The sequence below is a fragment of the Pan paniscus genome, chromosome 20 (genome assembly GCF_029289425.2).
Source record: "Pan paniscus chromosome 20, NHGRI_mPanPan1-v2.0_pri, whole genome shotgun sequence".
NCBI lineage: Eukaryota > Metazoa > Chordata > Mammalia > Primates > Hominidae > Pan > Pan paniscus.
In genome coordinates, this window is record NC_073269.2 from 53,892,815 (window position 1) to 53,912,333 (window position 19,519).

A 19,519-nucleotide genomic window follows, 5' to 3' on the forward strand; every position below is an offset into this window, starting at 1 on the left:
CGAGACCAGCCTGGCCAACATGGCGAAACCCCATCTCTACTAAAAATATGAAAATCAGCTGGGCATGGTGGTAGGTGCCTGTAATCCCAGCTACTTGGGAGTCTGAGCCAGGAGAATCGCTTGAACCCATGAGACGGAGGTTGCAGTGAGCTGAGATCACGCCATTGCACTCCAGCCTGGGTGACAGAGCGAAACTTGTCAAAAAAAAGAAAGAAAGAAAAGAAAAGAAATAGGGTTTTGCCATGTTGTCCAGGCTGGTCTCGCACTCCTGGGCTCAAGTGATTCTCCCACCTCAGCCTCCCAAAGTGCTGGGATTACAAGTGTGAGCCACCCAAGCCTGCTGAGTTTTTTTTTTTTTTTTTTTTAACTTTCAATGTTGTACGTGCTGGCTGGGCAGCTGGAGTTGGGTAGAGGGCAGTTAGGGTTCTAGGCTGGTGTGGATGCTCTGAGAAAGCTATACTTGATGCGAAAATATTGAAATCCTTCTGTGCTAGCTGGCAAAGGGCCGCTGCTCTCACTCATCAGAGGGGCCTCAGCCTCCCCACCCTCCAGTAATTCTGGGGCACAGGAGAAAGCCTCTGGGACCTTGTTGCCCAAGTATCTTCTCATTGGTGGGTGCCCGAGCAGAACAGGTTGTTCAGATGTTCAAATACTTCTGCATGTGTCAGTAAAGAGCTGCCACTCTGGCTGGGTGCAGTGGCTCACACCTGCAATCCCAGCACTTTAGGAGGTTGTGGTGGGAGGATGGCTTGAGCCCAGGAGTTCGAGACCAGCCTGGGCAACATAGCAAGGCTTGGTCTCTACAAAAAATTTTTAAAACTAGTTGGGCGTAGTGGCGCGCGCCTATAGTCCCGGCGAATTGCGGGGGCTGAGGAGGGAGGATCACAAACAAAAATTTAGCTGGGTGGGTGGTGTGTGCCTGTGGTCCCAGCTACTTGGGAGACTGAGGCCAGAGGATCGTTTGAGGCTGGGAGTTGGAAGCTGCAGTGAGCTATGTTGGCACCACTGCACTCTAGCCTAAGTGACAGAGCGAGACCCTGTCAAAAAAAACAAAACAAAACAAAACAAAAATGGCCGGGTGCGGTGGCTCATGCCTGTAATCCCAGCATTGGGAGGCTGAGGCGGGCGAATCATGAGGTCAGGAGTTCGAGACCAGCCTGGCCAACATGGTGAAACGCCGTCTCTTAAAATTACAAAAATTAGCTGGGCACGGTGGTGCATGCCTGTAATCCCAGCTACTTGGGAGGCTGAGGCAGGAGAATCGCTTGAAACTGGAAGGCGGACGTTGCAGTGAGCCGAGATCGTGCCATTTGCACTCCAGCCTGGGCAACAAGAGCAAGACTCTGTCTCAAAACAAACAACAATAAAAAAACCCACAACAGCTGCCCCCTGAGCTTCTCCAGTGTCCTGATACCACCTTGCAGCCTGAGGGCCTCAGGGATGGCGCCGCTTGAATTCTGGGTGCCCCTGTCCCCCACCACAGGAGCTGCTGATGGCGCACGACTTCACCAAGTTTCACTCGCTGAAGCCGAAGCTGCTGGAGGCACTGGACGAGATGCTGACGCACGACATCGCCAAGCTCATGCCCCTGCTGCGGCAGGAGGAGCTGGAGAGCACCGAGGTGGGCGTGCAGGGGGGCGCTTTTGAGGGCACCCACATGGGCCCGTTTGTGGAGCGGGGACCTGACGAGGCCATGGAGGACGGCGAGGAGGGCTCGGACGACGAGGCCGAGTGGGTGGTGACCAAGGACAAGTCCAAATACGACGAGATCTTCTACAACCTGGCGCCTGCCGACGGCAAGCTGAGCGGCTCCAAGGCCAAGACCTGGATGGTGGGGACCAAGCTCCCCAACTCAGTGCTGGGGCGCATCTGGAAGCTCAGCGACGTGGACCGCGACGGCATGCTGGATGATGAGGAGTTCGCGCTGGCCAGCCACCTCATTGAGGCCAAGCTGGAAGGCCACGGGCTGCCCGCCAACCTGCCCCGTCGCCTGGTGCCACCCTCCAAGCGACGCCACAAGGGCTCCGCCGAGTGAGCCGGGCCCCCCTCCCATGGCCCTGCTGTGGCTCCCCAGCTCCAGTCGGCTGCACGCACACCCCTGCCCCGGCTCACACACGCCCTGCCTGCCCTCCCTGCCCAGCTGTAAGGACCGGGGGTCTCCCTCCTCACTACCGCCAGACACCCCGGTGGAAGCATTTAGAGGGGACCACGGGTGGGACAAGGCTTCTCTGTCCGCCCTTCACACCTCCAGCCTCACGTTCACTTAGGCACATCACACAGACACTGGCACACGCAGGCATCCATCCATCTGTCACTCATTCAAATATTTATTGAGCACCTACTATGTGCCCAGCCCTGTTCTAGGCACTGGGCATTACCATAGAGAACAAAATAGACAAATACATCTGCCTTCATGGAAGGTGACATTCCCAGGAGAGGGCACCTACACAGTCACGCAAACACACACTAATTCCTGGCAGGACCCCAGCCCCTCCCCTGGGTGAGCAGCCCTGTGGTTGAAATGACTAGCAGATAAACAGACCCCCTTCTGCTCCGCTTCCTCCTGCCCAGCCAGGCAACACCCTCAACCGGCTCCATCACATCCTCAGGTCTCGGGACCATGGGGCGCTCGGAGGGGAGACACACCTACTGCTTCCTCAGATGGGCCCCTCCGCAGCCCCTTCCCTTGCTCGGGGAAAGCCCCCAATTCTGCCCACACCCATTTATTTCCTTCCTTCCTTCCTTCTTTTCTTTCCTTCCTTCCTTCTTTTTTGTTTTTGCCCCCAATTCTGCCCATACCCATTTCTTTCTTTCCTTCTTTCCTTCCTTTTTTTTGGTTTTTGCCCCCAGTTCTGTCCACACCCCTTCCCTTTCCTGTCATGTCCTGTCCTTTCTTTCTTTCTTTTTTGATAGAATCTTGCTCTGTCGCCCAGGCTGGAGTGCAGTGGTGAGATCTCAACTCACTGCAACCTCCACCTCCTGGGTTGAAGTGATTCTCGTGCCTCAGCCTCCTGAGTAGCTGGGACTGCAGGCACGCGCCACCACGCCCAGCTAATTTTTGTATTTGAGTAGAGACGGGGTTTCACCATGTTGGCCAGGCTGGTCTCGAACTCCTCATCTCAGGTGATCTGCCCGCCTCGGCCTCCCAAAGTGCTGGGATTACAGGCATGAGCCACCGTGCCCGACTTCACACCCATTTCTTTAAAAAGGATCCCGTAGCAGGCAGAAAAGCCCCTTCCATCCTGCTCCTCCGAGACTGTACCCCTTGGAGGTATTTCCGTCCTCCACCCACGTGTCTGTGGCTGGAACTGCCCAGCCTGCTCCTGGCCCCCTGGAAGCCTCTCCACAGCTGGTAATCTGGACTTAAGGATTGCTGGGCCACCGCCTCTCTGCCCACCACCATTCCATATTTAAGTGGAGCCCCTACGTAGAAAGGCCCCGGGGCTTTATTTTAGTCTCCTTTTCAGGGATGTCGTGGGCGGGGGAGGGGGGTTCTTGGTGCTACAGCCCTCTCCCCACCCCTAAAGGGACGCCGACGCTGTTTGCTGCCTTCACCACATATTAGTGCTTGACCCTGGCAGGGGACCCCATGGAAAAGATGGGGAAGAGCAAAATACATGGAGACGACGCACCCTCCAGGATGCTCGCTGGGATTCCCACGCCCACCACTGTCCCCCACCCCATGGCTGGGAGGGGCCTCTGAATGGAACAGTGTCCCCACAGAGCGAATAAAGCCAAGGCTTCTTCCCATGTGGCAGTCAGGCTGGCTTGGGACAGGGATCGCCCGCCCTCCCCCAGGGAAGGAGGGACCTGGGCAGGATTTGGGGTGGGGGGAGGCCCCCTTCCGTGCTCTCAGGGGCGGGGTGGAGTCCGTGACTCAATGCAGCGAGGCCTGGTGACTCAGGCCTGGGCTGGGGGCCAGAACGGCATATTTTCCGAGGAAAAGTGACTCTGGGGCCCTCCCCCCGGGACATCCCTCCCTCCCACCTCCCGCGGCGGGGGCCTGGGAACCAAGCCCTGGGGCGCGCGCGGGGTGTGTGTGTGTATTCGGGCACGAAGTGCTCTCCCAGCTCCCGCCCTGCCCGGCAACGTGCCCTTGCACAACCTGGGTACATAACTCCCGACGCGTAACACCAGGAACACAGTGGTTTCTGGTTGGGGAAGTGGTGACCTTGCCCACACGGGCTGCCAGGAGTGTGCGCGCGCTCACGCACCGGGGACTCTTGGCCAGAGCTGGGGAGCGCACCGTGCGCGCCGAGTCCCGCGCACTCACATCCAGGCCACACCCACGGCGTCCCGGGACACGGGGGCCGCGCACTCATCCCGCCCACGCGGGCCCAGTTTCGCGGCTCGCGGCGCCCCCTGGCGGACGCTCAGAAAACAGATAGGCTGTGGTCGCCAAAATCCCTGCCCAGGTGATCCGGCGCTCAGGTCTCGGGGCTGCGATCCAGGGCCTGTCACCTTTAGGGCCTGTCACCTTTCCAACGCTCTGCGCAAGGATCCAGTTGAATTTCGCTGTGTGACCATGCGTGTGTCGCCTGCCCTCTCTGTGCCTTTTTCCTTTATGAGTCCAGAGTGGCTTTTATGAGGCCTGGATTCCTTTGATTTGATTGTTTTGTTTTTGAGACAGGGTCTTGCTCTGTCACCCAGGCTGGAGTGCAATGGTGCAATCACGGCTCACTGCACCCTCCAACTCCTGGGCTCAAGCGATCCTCCCACCTCAGCCTCCCGAGTACCTAGGACTACAGGCGCACACCATCACGCCTGGCTAATTTTTAAATTTTTGGCAGACACAGGATCTCACTATGTTGCCCAGGCTGGTCTTGAATTCCTGGGCTCAAGCGATCCTCCTGCATCGGCCTCCCAAAGTGCTGGGATTAGAGGCGTGAATCACCACGCCCTGCCATGGATCCCTTTGAATGGCTGCCAGGGCCCAAGAGCCTCTGAGCTTCCTTCCTTATTTGTAAATAGCAAAGATGAGTTGATTCTAAGATGAAGCCTCAGAGGGCAAAGCAGTAACAATAGCTAACACTCAGATGCCAGACGCAGCCTTAAGCGCTTTACATATGTTTAATCTTCTGCATGACTTATGAGGCAGATGTACTGTTATCATCTTTATTTTACAGATGAGGAAACTGAGGCACAGTGAAGTAGCCCGCTCAAGATGAATGATTCTGAGTCTGCACTTCTAGGGTCCTAAAAGTGTATGTTTCTAACATTCCTCTAATGTTCTGTGCTTCCAACTTTGATATTCCGAAAGTTACTTGATTTCTAAGATCCTAGGATTGGAACATTTGAGAGGACAAAACTTCTGAGATTGGAATGTGTGTTGTGCAGAATCTGCCACTGACGGTTCTGACTTTCTAAGAAAACGAGATTAAAAAATAATCAGGCCGAGCATGGTGGCTCACATCTGTAATCCTAGCATTTTCGGAGGCTGAGGAGGGAGAATCACTTGAGCCCAGGGGTTCAAGACCAGCCTGGACAACATAGTGAGACCTTTGTCTCTTAAAAAAAAAACGCACATCAGTTTGGACCGGGAGTGGTGGTGTGAGCCTGTAATCCCAGCGCTTTGGGAGGCCTAGGAAGGAGGATCACTTGAAACCAGATGTTTGAGACCAGCCTGGGCAACATGGGGAGGCTCCATTTCTACAAAAAATAAAAATAAAAAATTAGCCAGGTGTGGATGCACCCTTCTGTGGTCGCAGCTACTCGGGAGGCTGAGGTAAGAGAATCCCTGAGCTTAGGAGTTGGAGGCTGCAGTGAGCCATTACCCTTCCACCGCACTCCAGCCTGGGGGCAACAAAGTGAGACCTTATCTATTAAAGAAAAAAATCAGTTTGAGCAAAGACCCCAGGCGGCCGGGAAAGGTGTTCGCTTAAGGGCGAAAGCTAAGAACCTGCAACCTTCCCGTCTCTTTCCTACCACCCGCCGCCGTTAGGAATCTTCAGATCCCGCTGTAAAGAATGGAGGAAGGAGGAGCCATTTATCCTTTACCAAGATGGCAGCCTCCTGGCAACTCCAGTCACTTTATAAATATGGCTGCCACAGGAAGTACGTCACGGAAGAGGGTGGGAAATCTGCGCGCGCACGCTGCAAAGCGGCTTTTTGGGACGCCAGCGGCTGAGTTCTTCCTTTGACAAGATGGCGGCAGGAGGCAGTGGTGTTGGTGGGAAGCGCAGCTCGAAAAGCGATGCCGATTCTGGTTTCCTGGGGCTGCGGCCCACTTCGGTGGACCCAGCGCTGAGGCGGCGGCGGCGAGGCCCAAGAAATAAGAAGCGGGGCTGGCGGCGGCTTGCTCAGGAGCCGCTGGGGCTGGAGGTTGACCAGTTCCTGGAAGACGTGCGGCTACAGGAGCGCACGAGCGGGTACGTTGGGCGGGACTTCCGGGAGGTGGGACGGTTCCTGCGCCCAGGTGCAAGGCCAGGCGTGCTTGCGTGGACTCGTCGGGGGTCGGGGGTCGGGGGTCGGGGGCCGGGGGCCGGGGGCCGGGGGTTGGGGGTTGGGGGTTGGGGGCTCCTGTCCCGGGGACCGCCGAGGAAATGGAGAGCATGGGCAGGGGACTCAGCATGGGAAGCTGGAGAGCTTGATAGAGTTACCAGATTTAGCAGATAAATATACAGGACGCTCAATTAAATTTGGGTTTTAGGTAAACAATGAATAATTTTTAGCATAAATACGTTCCATGCATCCACCTTAGCTTGCTGTTTCCTAAATGTGTGTGTGTATATATATATGTATATATGTATATATATGTATATATGTGTATATATGTATATATGTATATATGTGTATATATGTATATATGTGTATATATATGTATATATGTATATATATGTATATACGTATATATATATGTTTTTCGTAGGGAGTCTCGCTTTATCGCCCAGGCTGGAGTAGGTGCGATCTCAGCTCACCGCAACCTCCGCCTCCCAGGCTCAAGCGATTCTCCTGCCTCAGCCTCTTGAGTAGCTGGGATTACAGGCGGGCGCCACCATGCCTGGCTATTTTTCTTTTCTTTTCTTTTCTTTTTTCTTTCTTTTTTTTTTTTTTTTGAGACGGAGTCTTTCTCTGTAGTCCAGGCTGGAGTGCAATGGCACGATCTCGGCTTACTGCAACCTCTGCCTCCTGGGTTCAAGTGATTCTCCTGCTTCAGCCTCCCAAGTAGCTGGGATTACAGGCATGCACCACCACGTCCGGCTAATTTTTGTATTTTTAGTAGAGACAGGGTTTTGCCATGTTACAGGCCAGGCTGGTCTTGAACTCCTGACCTTAGGTGATCCACCCGCCCCGGCCCCGTAAAGTGCTAAGATTACAGGTGTGAGCCACCACACCTGGCCTAATTTTTGTATTTTTAGTAGAGACAGGGTTTCACCATGTTGGCCAGGCTGCTTTTGAACTCCTGACCTCAGGTGAGCCACTGCGCCTGGCAGTCCTTCCTAAATACTAAGTTTTGTAAACTGCTGGGCGAAGCCTTAGCCTGGAAGAGTCCGGTGGCGGGACTTGACTAAGCGGAAGATGAAGGCTGGACCTGCCAGGTTAAATCTCTTTCCTCTCCAACATCTCTGGCTGATGTTCTGCATTTCTGTCCCCCAGTGGCTTGTTGTCAGAGGCTCCAAATGAAAAACTCTTCTTCGTGGACACTGGCTCCAAGGAAAAAGGTGAGGAGAGGCTTTTGTGGTGTGGAATGGCCGTTATTCGTTGTTAGTCAGTTTACGGTAGCCTCTGAGATCTGTGTTAATGATGTGGCTTGGAAGGCAAATATCTGCGGAAACAGGTCAACCTTAATATAAACAAGGGGACCTCAAATGGGCAGAAAGCAAGCTGGAGACGAACTTAGAGAAGGCAGGTTTTTCTTTTGAGATGTCAGTGATCTCCATGCACAGATAAGCTGCTGGGAGTCTGCCTTGATGAATAAGTTAGAAACACATTAAAGGATCTCTTTTTAGCTTGCAGAAAAGCAAGTCAAGGACCTGCTTAACTCAGTCCTGCCGGTTGCGGTGAGTCACGCCTGTATTCCCAGCACTTTGGGAGGCTCAGGCAGGCAGATCACTTGAGGTCAGGAGTTCGAGACCAGCCTGGCCAATATGGTGAAACCCCGTCTCTGCTAAAAATACAAAAATTAGCCAGTTGTGGTGGCGGGCACCTGTAATCCCAGCTACCTGGGAGGCTGAGGCAGGAGAATCACTTGAACCTGGGAGGTGGAGGTTGCAGTGAGCCGAGATCGCGCCGCTGAACTCCAGCCTGGGATTACTATTATTTTTTTGAGACAGTGTTGCTCTGTCATCCAGGCTGGAGTACAGTGGTGTGATCTCAGTTCAAGCGATTCTCCTGCCTCAGCCTCCCAAGTAGCTGGGACTGCAGGCTGCACAGCCTGGCTAATTTCTTTTCTTTTCTCTCTCTCTTTTTTTTTTTTTTTTTTTTTTTGAGATGGAGTTTCGAGCCCAGGCTGGAGTGCAATGGCGTGATCTCAGCTCACCGCAACCTCCACCTCCCAGGTTCAAGCGATTCTCCTGCCTCAGCCTCCTGAGTAGCTGGGGTTACAGGCATGCGCCACCATGCCCAGCTAATTTTGTATTTTTAGTAGAGATGGGGTTTCTCTATGTTGGTCAGGCTGGTCTCGAACTCCTGACCTCAGGTGATCCGCCCGCCTCGGCCTCCCAAAGTGCTGGGATTACAGGCATGAGCCACCACGCCTGGTCAAGCCTGGCTAATTTCTGTATTTTTAGTAGAGATGGGTCTTCATCATGTCAGCCAGGCTGGTCTCAAACTCCTGACCTCAGGTGATCCACCTGCCTTGGCCTCCCAAAGTGCTGGGGTTATAGGCGTGAGCCGCTGCGCCCGGCCAAGATGAGCTTTAATAGGAGTAAGAGGACTTGCTTTAGTGAGCGGGTAACACACGTCTTAACTTGCTTGCCTTAAGTTGCTAGAATGTAGGGTGGGGATCTGCTGAAACAAGATGAGGCGTGAGGGAGGGATTGCTCTGGTGAGTAATAGTGTTTACTTCAATATGTAGAAAAACAAACTAAGAACAGATGATCTGCTCTAATGAACAGCCTGGAAGCAAGTGAGGGGGTCTGCTTTAATGAGCAAGAGAGTGAGCTTGTGTGAGATCAGTCAAAGGGTGTGTTTTAATGAAAATGAGCGGACCTGGTTCAGTGACCAGATAGAGTGGAAGGAGCTGCCCTGAGGTACAGGAGACTTCGAATAGGCAGGTAAAAAGTGGTTATTAGAGTCTGGGTGCAGTGGCCTACACCTGTAAGCCCAGCGCTTTGGGAGGCCGAGGTGGGGCGGATCACTTGAGGTCAGGGGTTGGAGACCAGCCTGGGCAGCATGGTGAAACCCCGTCTCTACTAAAAATACAAAAACTAGCCGGACACGCATGTAATCCCAGCTACTGAGAAGCGCTTGAACACGGGAGGCAGAGGTTGCAGTGAGCCAAGATCATACCACTGCACTCCAGCCTGGGCGACAGAGCAAGACTCTGTCTCAAGCTGGGCATGGTGGCTCACGCTTGTAATCCCAGCACTTTGGGAGGCTGACGCGGGTGGATCACCTGAGGTCGGGAGTTTGAGACCAGCCTGACCAACATGGAGAAACCCCGTCTTTACTAAGAGTACAAAATTAGCCGAGCGTGGTGGCGCATGCCTGTAATTCCAGCTACTCAGGAGGCTGAGGCAGGATTGTTGCTTGAACCTGGGAGGCAGAGGTTGCAGTGAGCCAAGATCGCATCATTGCACTCCGCTCCAGCCTGGGCAACAAGACTCTGTCTCAAAAAAAAAAGAAAAAAAGTGGGGGGTTATTAGAGAAGTCAGCCTTGACCGAAGTGAGTTGATCTGGTGTGTGAGTGTAAAGGGTAAGTCAGTGACCTGCCTGTAATGAACAGATGGGAAAGTAGTTATCGGCGTGCTTTGGCGAGTGGGAAGCCTCCTTGTGGGGCAGGAAAGAGGCAGTTTATGGGTTCCACTTTAGTAAGGAAACACGGACAAAGATCATAGTGGTTGTAAGCAGTCAACCAGGTCAGCCCCTGTGCTTTGTGGGCCTTAAATGATGACATCTTCACAACAGCCTAGTGAGGGAGGTATCCACATCCTCATTTTGGGGGCACGGAGGAGCTAAGCCTCTTGTGTGAGGTCCCACAGTCCATGCAAGGGCGTTATTCCATTCTAGAGTGTTTTGCTGTAGAGTTACTGCTTTTAACTGTTAGGCTTTTGAAGTAAAAACCACAGGTATCTTTGTGGGAGGAAAAAGACAGTAAAAACCAGAGAACTAGAAGTTATGCTGAGAAGTGGCCGTCCTGGGTCCCAAGTCCACTTCCGTGGCCCTCCCTGGGCTTCAGTGTCAACTGATGACTTGCTTTCTTCCCTTTTTTTTTTTTTTTTTTTTTCCCCTGAGACGAGATCTCACTATGTTGCTCAGGCTGGCCTCAAACTCCTGGGCTCAAGTGATCCTCCCACCTCAGCCTCCCAGAGTGCTGGGATTACAGGCGTGAGCCACCATGCAGGGAAGAGGTTCCCTGTTTGTCTGGAAGACCCTCCTATGTGGCTGTGGGCGTGACTCTTCGTGTCCCCAGCATGGGGCCTGCCTCCTGCTGGCCCAGCACTTGGTTGTGGAGGGTCAGAGCTTGGGCACCTTGGGCCCCATCCTTAGGGGCCTCTACCTCCAGGTAGGAGCCTGGGGACCCCCAAGTCTCCTGGGGTGACTTGGGATTCAGGTCTGATGGCTCCCATGGAGGTGAATAGGGTGGGTGGTCTTTGGCAGTGGGTAGGGCTGAGGCCTTGACTTGTTCTCTTTCCCACTCTTAGGGCTGACAAAGAAGAGAACCAAAGTCCAGAAGAAGTCACTGCTTCTCAAGAAACCCCTTCGGGTTGACCTCATCCTCGAGAACACATCCAAAGTCCCTGCCCCCAAAGAGTGAGTGTCCCAGCATCCCTGGGCCGTTCTTTCCCGCCAGACTCTGGTCCTAAAGGGTTTCCGGGGCTGGGGGGTGGTAGGTGAGGGTCATTTGAAGGGTAGGGCAGGCTCAGGTTTGGGCTTCGGAGTGCAGATTGGAGGGAGGGAGTCTGGGTGCCCTGGTGCTGGGCCGAGGCAGGTGAGGAGGGGCCTGGACCCAGCTGGGGGCTTTGGGGTTGGAGAGGAGGGGCTGAGTGGGAGGCGTGTTCAGGAGGCACATCAGGTGGGTCTTGGGGCATGAGCGGGTGAGAGGGTGGACAGCTGGCCTTCCCCTGAGATGGGGATGTGGAGGAGGAGTGGGATTTCGGGTGATGTTGAGGTTGGTTTTGACGTGGTGGTGTGAGGTGCCTGGGGTATGTCCAGGACGGGGCTGTTGCTTCGTTGAGTCTGGGGCTCAGAGGGGAGGCCTAGGCTGGAGACAGACGTGGGGAGAGGAGTTCTCTGAAGAGGGGGCGGAGTGCCACCTTTTGGAGAGGGGGTGCTGAAGCTGCCTTAATGGTGGAGGAAGCCCGACGGGGAGGAGGCCCGGTTGCCGTTCAGGCTGCCACCTCACCTGCTGCACTTGTGCCCCCTCTCCCCGACCAGCGTCCTCGCCCACCAGGTCCCCAATGCCAAGAAGCTCAGGCGGAAGGAGCAGCTATGGGAGAAGCTGGCCAAGCAGGGCGAGCTGCCCCGGGAGGTGCGCAGGGCCCAGGCCCGGCTCCTCAACCCTTCCGCAGCAAGGGCCAAGCCCGGGCCCCAGGACACCGTAGAGCGGCCCTTCTACGACCTCTGGGCCTCAGACAGTGAGTGATCCTGCTGTCACCTATGAACGGGGACAGGACTGCCATGTCCAGTTTGTGTGTGTTGTGCACTGCACAAGAGTACAGTGTGAAAGGGAGTGCTTTTGTGGGTGCTTTGGTGACCTCCCAGCAGAGTCGCGCGTCCTGAAGGGGCGGCCGTTTCCCACTCGTGCTTTTCCTTTCCTGAGTTGTGAGGCTTCAGGAAAGGAAGCCTTCAGCTTTGGTCTCTTCCACTTTCTGAACCCGTCCAGACACAGTTTTGTCCTGGTGATCAAGGCCCTTGGGGTCTAGAATCAGTCCTTCCCTTGCCTGAGCTTCAGGGTCACCTTTTTGAAATGTGGAGGGATTGGGGGGAAGCCTTTGGTGCCTCTTCCATGCTGGGACTGTCCCAGCAGCTCCCCTCGCTGTATCCACAGACCCCCTGGACAGGCCGTTGGTTGGCCAGGATGAGTTTTTCCTGGAGCAGACCAAGAAGAAAGGAGTGAAGGTGAGATGTGTGGGAAGGGCATCCTGGGTGGAGGGTGAGGAGGGCCGGGAGCTGCTCTGTGTTCCTGCAGTAGAGTCTCAGTCTCAGAGCCCTTCCATCCCAGTGGCCGAGAACTCTGTGCTGGAGCCAGGTGGCTGGGATTCCTGTCCCAGCTCCAGTGCTGACTGATCCTGGGAAGGTGGTCTCACCTTTCTGCAACCTGTATCTTCCTCTAAAATGCAGATGAGGGCCGGGCATGGTGGCTCACGCCTGTAATCCCAGCACTTCGGGAGGCTGAGACAGGTGGATCACCTGAGGTCGGGAGTTTGAGCCCAGCCTGACCAACGTGGTGAAACCCTGTCTCTACTAAAAATACAAAAAAAATTAGCTGGGCTTGGTGGCACGTGCCTGTAGTCCCAGCTATTAGGGAGGCTGAGGCAGGAGAATCGCTTGAACCAGGGAGGTGGAGGTGGCAGTGAGCCGAGATCATGCCACTGCACTCCAGCCTGGGCGACAAGAGCGAAACTCTGTCTCAAAAAAAATAAAATAAAATACAGATGAAATTGTACTTAGATCATGGGCCGGTGGGGAGAATGTAAAGAGGTAGCGCATGAGAAGGTGGAGCCCGTGCTGGCAAGTGGCAGAAGTGTCACGGGTTTGAGTTTGGATTTGCAGCCTCCTTCTTCTTGAGCTGCTGGACCCCAAGTGTTAGAGCCCAGGTGCTTATAATCTCTGGGGCTCAGCCTCGTGGGTAGCAGAGGATAGGCTACTATCCTTTTTCTGAGATGGAGTCTTGCTCTGGAGTCACCTGAATGCCCCTTCAGCTCTTCCCACACCCAACCACTGGCAAGGCCTGGAGCGTCTGCCCCATGGCTGTGTCCTGGGTCACCCGCAGCCCCAACGCACGGCCTTACCCTGCCTCGGCCTTTTCTCCACAGCGGCCAGCACGCCTGCACACCAAGCCGTCCCAGGCACCCGCCGTGGAGGTGGCGCCTGCCGGAGCTTCCTACAACCCATCCTTTGAAGACCACCAGGTACACTGCCCCGTCCAGGCCTCCCTCCTCAGTGGGCTCTGCCTCTTGGTCAGGCCTTCACTCGCTTCCTCCCTGTGCTGGGAACTCCAATGACCCAGACAGCCCTGGGCCTGTCCTCAGCGGGGCTCACGGTCCAGTGCAAGAGACCTGTTCCCAGACAGTGATGGGCAGAGTGGTTGGGGCTGGGAGCCGAGACGGGGCACCTGGCTCAGCCTGGGGGGTCAGGAAGGGCTCCCGGGAGGAGGGGTCGCCTGAGCCGAGGCAGAGGCTGAGGGAGGGGTTTGCAATGGGAGGAGGGGAGTGGGTTTTCCAGGTGGTGGGAACAGCACTGCAAAGGCACAGAGTTGAGAGAGACCGTGGTGCCTTCCAGGAAGCCTGTGGGACAGAGATGAAAAAGGCTGTGGTGACACGGTGGCACACGGGCAGCCAAGTGACAGTTATATATGGGCGAGGCTAGCTCAGCAATGGGAAAGTCTAGCTGGAGCCACTGTGCATTTAGCGGGCATCTGTTGGGCACAGATGCTGTGGACAAAGGGGACAAAAACCCCTCCCTTGGCCGGGTGCGGTGCCTCACACCTGTAATCCCAGCACTTTGGGAGGCTGAGGCGGGCAGATCATTGGAGGTCAGGAGTTGGAGACCAGCCTGACCAACATGGTGAAACCCTGTCTCTACTAAATACAGAAAATTAGCAGGGCATGGCAGCGCGCATCTGTGGTCCCAACTGCTTGGGAGGCTGAGGTGGGAGGATTGCTTGAGCCCAGGAGGTCTAGGCTGCAGTGAGCTATGATCGCACCACGGCACTGCAGCCTGTGTAACAGAGCGAGACTCAAAAAACAAGCACAACCCTCCCTCGAGGAACACCCCTTCTCATGGGGTCACGTGACTGGAGAGATGCTGAGATGTTTGCGGTAGATGCAGGACGCTTGTCCGAATCGTTTTCAGCATTCATAAGAAGGAGATAGCTAGCCGGGAACAGAGGCAGCTTCCTCATCTGGTAGAGAAATGTGTCTGCGGAAAAAAGCAACAGTGTGCTCATGGTTGAAAGCGTGAGGGTGCCGCTCACTGCCATCTGTTCCTGGACCTGATGTGGGAGGGGGCGTGGAGATCAGACATTCGCTTTTAGATTTGTACAGAACTACTTCATAGAGATAAAATTCACTTAACCATACGGTCAACCTAGTTAGAGTATGTGATTCAGTGGCTTTTAGTGACCATTGTGTAACCATCCCCGCAGTCAATTTTAGAACATTTTTACTGTCCGTAAAGGAAACCTCACACATGTCAGCCATCACCCCCGCAATTGCCTGTCTCGTGTGGTCTTGGGCAGATGCCAGGCTTCCTGTCTCAGGGACTGGCCCACCCTGACCTATTCACATAAATGAAACTGTGGGCCGGGCGTGGTGGCTCACACCTGTAATCCCAGCACTTGGGGAGGCCGAGGTGGGTGGACCACCTGAGGTCAGGAGTTCAAGACCAGCCTGACCAACATGGAGAAACCCCATCTCTACTAAAATTACAGAATTAGCCGGGTATGGTGGCACATGCCTGTAATAGTAGCTACTCGGGAGGCTGAGGCAGGAGAATCGCTTGAACCCAGGAGGTGGGGGTTGTGGTGAGCTGAGATCACACCATTGCACTCCAGTCTGGGCAACAAGAGTTGCCCAAACTCTATCTCAGAAAAAAAAAATGTGAAGCGTGCAGGTCAGACTGCCTTCACAGACGTGCGGAGCAGGTGTGAGGGCGAGGGTTTGAGGTGCCGTCTGGCTCTGTGCAGGGTGGGTGTGCTGGTAGACGGGGTGTGGGGAGGAAAGCCTGGGCCGGGGCGGGATCCACGGGCACTGGATGAGGGACAGATGGGAGGTAAGAGGGTCTAGTCTCAGTGTCCCAGGAGGGGTTCAGGGACCCATCCTCACTCCCGCCCCTCAGACCCTGCTCTCAGCGGCCCACGAGGTGGAGTTGCAGCGGCAGAAGGAGGCGGAGAAGCTGGAGCGGCAGCTGGCCCTGCCTGCCACGGAGCAGGCCGCCACCCAGGTGAGCCCCGCACCTGCCCACTCCCTCCCCTCCCCGGGCCTCCTACCCACCCCTGACACTGCACCCCGCCTCCCCAGGAGTCCACATTCCAGGAGCTGTGCGAGGGGCTGCTGGAGGAGTCGGATGGTGAGGGGGAGCCAGGCCAGGGCGAGGGGCCGGAGGCTGGGGATGCCGAGGTCTGTCCCACGCCCGCCCGCCTGGCCACCACAGAGAAGAAGACGGAGCAGCAGCGGCGGCGGGAGAAGGCTGCGCACAGGCTGGTGAGCGCCTGGGCCAGCAGGGCCTGCCTCTGATGCCTCGCCCCCTTCCTTCCTTCCTCCCACCATGGGCTGCCCTGGGTGCTGCGGGCAGCCTGCACACCCCAAGCCCCGCATGTGGCCTGTGGTTTGGGCTGTTTGGGATCCTCACAGCTGAGACTCATTTCCCAGCCTCTTCCAGACAGGGCTCGGGCTGGGGTGGGACAGGGTCCCTGGCGCTTCTGTTTGAGGGGCGGGGTGGGGGGAGGTTTCTGCACCGCAGACCAGGGGAGATGGATGACAAAAGGGGCTTCAGCAAACAGCTGCTGGGAAGGCACTGGAGGGGCCGCTGATGTGACGGGGTTAGGAAGGGCCTCCGGGGACAGGCAGGTTTGCACCGGGAAGGCTCCCTGTGTAGAGAGAAGGCCTCCCTGTGTGGCCAACACCGGCCTGGGCCCTGACCCTCCCCCGTCTCCACAGCGGGTACAGCAGGCCGCGTTGCGGGCCGCCCGGCTCCGGCACCAGGAGCTGTTCCGGCTGCGCGGGATCAAGGCCCAGGTGGCCCTGAGGCTGGCGGAGCTGGCACGGCGGCGGAGGCAGCGGCAGGCGCGGCGGGAGGCCGAGGCTGACAAGCCCCGAAGGCTGGGGCGGCTCAAGTGAGAACCAGGCCGGGGGTTCTGGGAGAGGCTGGGGAGGGGGCCAGGTCCCAGGTCCTGACACCTTCCTGCCTTTGTTCAGGAACTGCCCACCCGCCCCCATCGGGAGACCACCTCTTCCCCCACAAAACCCCACATTCTCAGAGGCCCCTTCTTCTCCAGGAGGGGGCTTTGGACTGGGTGTCCTGGGCCCCGCGGGGGTGGTATTTCTGAACACCCGCCCTGTTCTGCAGGTACCAGGCACCTGACATCGACGTGCAGCTGAGCTCGGAGCTGACAGACTCGCTCAGGACCCTGAAGGTGCTCATTGTGTCCTGCCGTGGAGCCCCGTGCCCAGTGATGACACCATCCTTGCTCCCCGTGCCCCCCAGGGGCTATGGGCGACACCATGGCTGCCCCTGGGCTGGGCCAGTGGGGCCAATGCCCAGGGGCTGAGGGCACGGGATGCTGGGATGAGATCCCAGGGTGAGGGGCCAGGCTAAGGTTTGAGTCTGGGACCCTAAGAAGGCCTTTCCTTCCAGCTGGTCCCTGTTGCAGTCCCGGTCACCTTTAGGACTAGAGGGACCTTCCTGAAGCTCAGAACCAACCCTGTCCCTCCCCTGCTCAGAACCTGCTGTGGCTCCCCAGTGCCCCTGAGGAAGCCCAGCTCCTCTGTCAGCCACACACCTGGGCTGACCCGGCCGTGGGGCTCCAGCCAGCTGTGCTCATGAGTGGACTGTGCCTTCTCCCTCTGATCCAGCCTTTGCCCTTACTGTCCCCTTTTCTATGTCATCACCAGCCCACTTCCCGTGACTCCTCTAAGCCCAGCTTAGAGATGGCCATAGGTTGGTGGCTGTCATCCCAACACTGAGCCCCAGCAGCTGCGGGCCAGGCTGAGTCCCTGGTGCCCACAGGCTGCCCTGGGGAGACTGCATGGGGCTGAGCCCTGCCAGGACCCCGAGGAGAGGTCCAGGCCCTTGGGCTTCTGCCAGGCCCTGCTGAGGCCTCCCTCTCTGTCCTGCAGCCCGAGGGCAACATCCTTCGAGACCGGTTCAAGAGCTTCCAGAGGAGGAATATGATCGAGCCTCGAGAGAGAGCCAAGTAAGGGGCAGCCGGGGCTGCTGTGGGGCGAGGGCATCTGGGATTGGCCCCGGGCACTGATTGCTCCATTGTCCCTGCTCCAGGTTCAAACGCAAGTACAAGGTGAAGCTGGTGGAGAAGCGGGCGTTCCGCGAGATCCAGTGAGTCCACCCGGCTTCGGTGCAAGGAAGGGAGCCCTTCTCCCACCCCGTGGTGCCCACCGAGTCCCAGGGCCCCTCCCAGAGTGTGGCTAGTGGCTGAGCCACACCCCCTCGGCCATGCCCAGAAGAGGCCCTGAAACCAGAGCGGGGTTGGGAGGGTCCCCAAAGGGAAACTGAAAGGCGGGGGGTGTCAGGTCGGCAGGGGGTATGGGGCACCCTCTCACCCACCCTCAGCTCCTCTCCTCTGTCCCCAGGTTGTAGCTGCCATCAGATGCCGGAGACTCGCCCTTCAATAAAAAATCCCTTCTAGCTAATCAGTGGGCTCCACGTGTGGCTTGTGTGCCTCCTGCGGGCGGCTGCTACCGGGTGCAGACTCTGCGTGTCCCCCCATGGCGCACAAGCATGTAGATGCCAGAACTCACCGCCAGAGCCTGGTGAGGGCCTAGGGTGTGTCTGAAGGGGTCGTCAGCCGACTGGATCATGGTCTGTCCAATAGCTGTGAAGCTGGCAGCCCTTCCAAGCCTGGGCAGATCCTAAAAAGACAGCAGGCAGAGGGCGCAGGGCTTATGGCCTGGCCGGAGGTGGGAGGTGAAGCAGAGGGCACAGGGCTTATGGCCTGGCCGGAGGTGGGAGGTGAAGAAGAGGGCGCAGGGCTTATGGCCTGTCTGGAGGTGGGAGGTGAAGCAGAGGTGAGGAGGAGGTTCCCCCACTGGATTCCGACTTGGAGAATAGCCCAGTTCCTTCTGCTGTGGGTGACATAGCAGCTCTCGCCACACTGATAGAAGGAGTGGTGGCAGCTGACCTCTGCCGATAGAACACCTGCTATCGGGTTTAAGCAGGTGGATTCACTCACTGAACTCACAGCGGCCTAACCAATGAGGGCTGTACTTATTCCCATTTTAAAGGTGAGGAAATAGGGCTGGGCACAGTGGTTCACTCCTGTAATCCCATCACTTTGGGAGGCTGAGGCGGGCAGATCACTTGAGCCCAGGAGTTTGAGACCAGCCTGGGCAACATAGCCATACCCTATCTCTACCAAAAATTAGCCGGTTATGGTGGGATGCAGCTATGGTCGCAGCTACTGGGGAGGCTGAGGTGGGAGGATCAGCTGAGCTTGGGAGGTGGAAGCTGCAGTGAGCCATGATCACGCCATTGCACTGCAGGCTGGGTGACAGAGGGAGACCTGTATCAAAAACTTAAGTAACAAAGGTGAGGAAACAGAGACACATAAAATGAGGTAATTTTCCTCCCTTCTGTGCCTATTTTGAAAACATGTTTTTAAAATCTTTACAAGAAACGAAAAACTTATCCTCACTGTAAATCATTGTCAAAACGTGTCTGTCACTGTTGACCTTTGCCCTCCAGTCACATCCACGCCCCTGTTCTGGAGCTGCCTGTCAAGCAGTCACTGCAGTGTGGTTTGAGTGATTATGTTCCCTGTGTGATTCTATTAAATTACATAATCGATTAGCCAGGCATGGTGGTGTGCACCTGTAGTCCCAGCTCCTGGGGAGGCTGAGGTAGGAGAATCGCTTGAGCCTGGGAGGTGGAGGCTACAGTGAGCTGAGATTGCGCCACTGCAGTCTCTCCTGGATGACAAAGAGGACCCTGTCTCAACCCCCCCACCCCCCAAAAAACTAACGTAAATTTCACGCATGTACTTGTGAGGATAGAATTTTTTTTTTTTTTTTTTTTTGGTGTCTTAGGATCACACTGTGCGTGATTCTGCAGCTTGCTGTCAGTGCATCTTGGAGGTAATTCTGTGTCTGTACAGAACTGCTTCCTTCTGTTTTGTGGCTGTGTGGAATCCCATTACGAGGGTGTGCCTTGTGTTTCTTAACCAGGCCAGTGTGGCTCCTCCTAATGAAACCGAAACAATGTCTTTGTCCACGTGCCTTTTTACTTGTGTCTGTAGTTAAGTACCTGGAAGTGAATCTTGGCTGAAGGATACATGTATCTGTAACAGGTCATTTGATAGGTTCAACCCAATTGGTCTCCAAAGGGGCTGTGCTGATTTTTACTCTCTGGTAGCATAGGAGGAGCCTGCCTGTTGCCGTGTAGCTTTGCAACGGTGCAATTCCACTATTTTTATTTGATTGTGTCTGGTTACCAGTGAGGTTGAACTTTTTTTTTTTTTTTT

The 19,519-nt window shown here is 56.0% G+C and overlaps 2 protein-coding genes and 1 non-coding gene across 5 annotated transcripts in view; all 3 read left to right on the forward strand.

Annotated features, from left to right (window-relative positions):
- The window catches only part of EHD2 (EH domain containing 2), a 29,803-nt gene extending 26,053 nt beyond the window's left edge, over positions 1-3,750 (forward strand). Inside the window, exon 6 of the mRNA XM_008966742.5 lies at positions 1,484-3,750. Within this exon, the coding sequence (XP_008964990.3) occupies positions 1,484-2,035 (552 nt within the window). The 3' untranslated portion in view covers positions 2,036-3,750. The remainder of the gene's footprint in view (positions 1-1,483) is intronic.
- A 1,084-nt stretch (positions 3,751-4,834) lies between these two features.
- NOP53 (NOP53 ribosome biogenesis factor) lies at positions 4,835-18,700 on the forward strand. 3 transcript variants are annotated; one of them, XM_034944955.3, is made up of 14 exons: positions 4,835-5,204; positions 6,052-6,368; positions 7,597-7,661; positions 10,806-10,914; positions 11,539-11,738; positions 12,152-12,222; positions 13,140-13,235; positions 15,163-15,267; positions 15,345-15,527; positions 15,984-16,159; positions 16,393-16,459; positions 17,163-17,239; positions 17,323-17,379; positions 17,634-17,693. In XM_034944955.3, the coding sequence occupies exons 2-14, from the start codon at positions 6,145-6,147 to the stop codon at positions 17,638-17,640; spliced, it is 1,437 nt and encodes a 478-aa protein (XP_034800846.1). In that variant the 5' UTR covers positions 4,835-5,204; positions 6,052-6,144; the 3' UTR covers positions 17,641-17,693. The 3 variants fall into 3 exon arrangements, with proteins under 3 accessions (XP_034800846.1, XP_063456514.1, XP_054959468.1); XM_063600444.1 differs by lacking the exon at positions 4,835-5,204 and having other exon boundaries at positions 6,112-6,368; positions 17,614-18,700; XM_055103493.2 differs by lacking the exon at positions 4,835-5,204 and having other exon boundaries at positions 6,112-6,368; positions 17,323-17,693.
- Positions 16,490-16,599, forward strand: LOC112437961 (small nucleolar RNA SNORD23). Its single transcript, XR_003026458.2, has one exon. It is a non-coding gene; the product is annotated as a small nucleolar RNA SNORD23 (small nucleolar RNA).
- Positions 18,701-19,519: the final 819 nt, after the last annotated feature.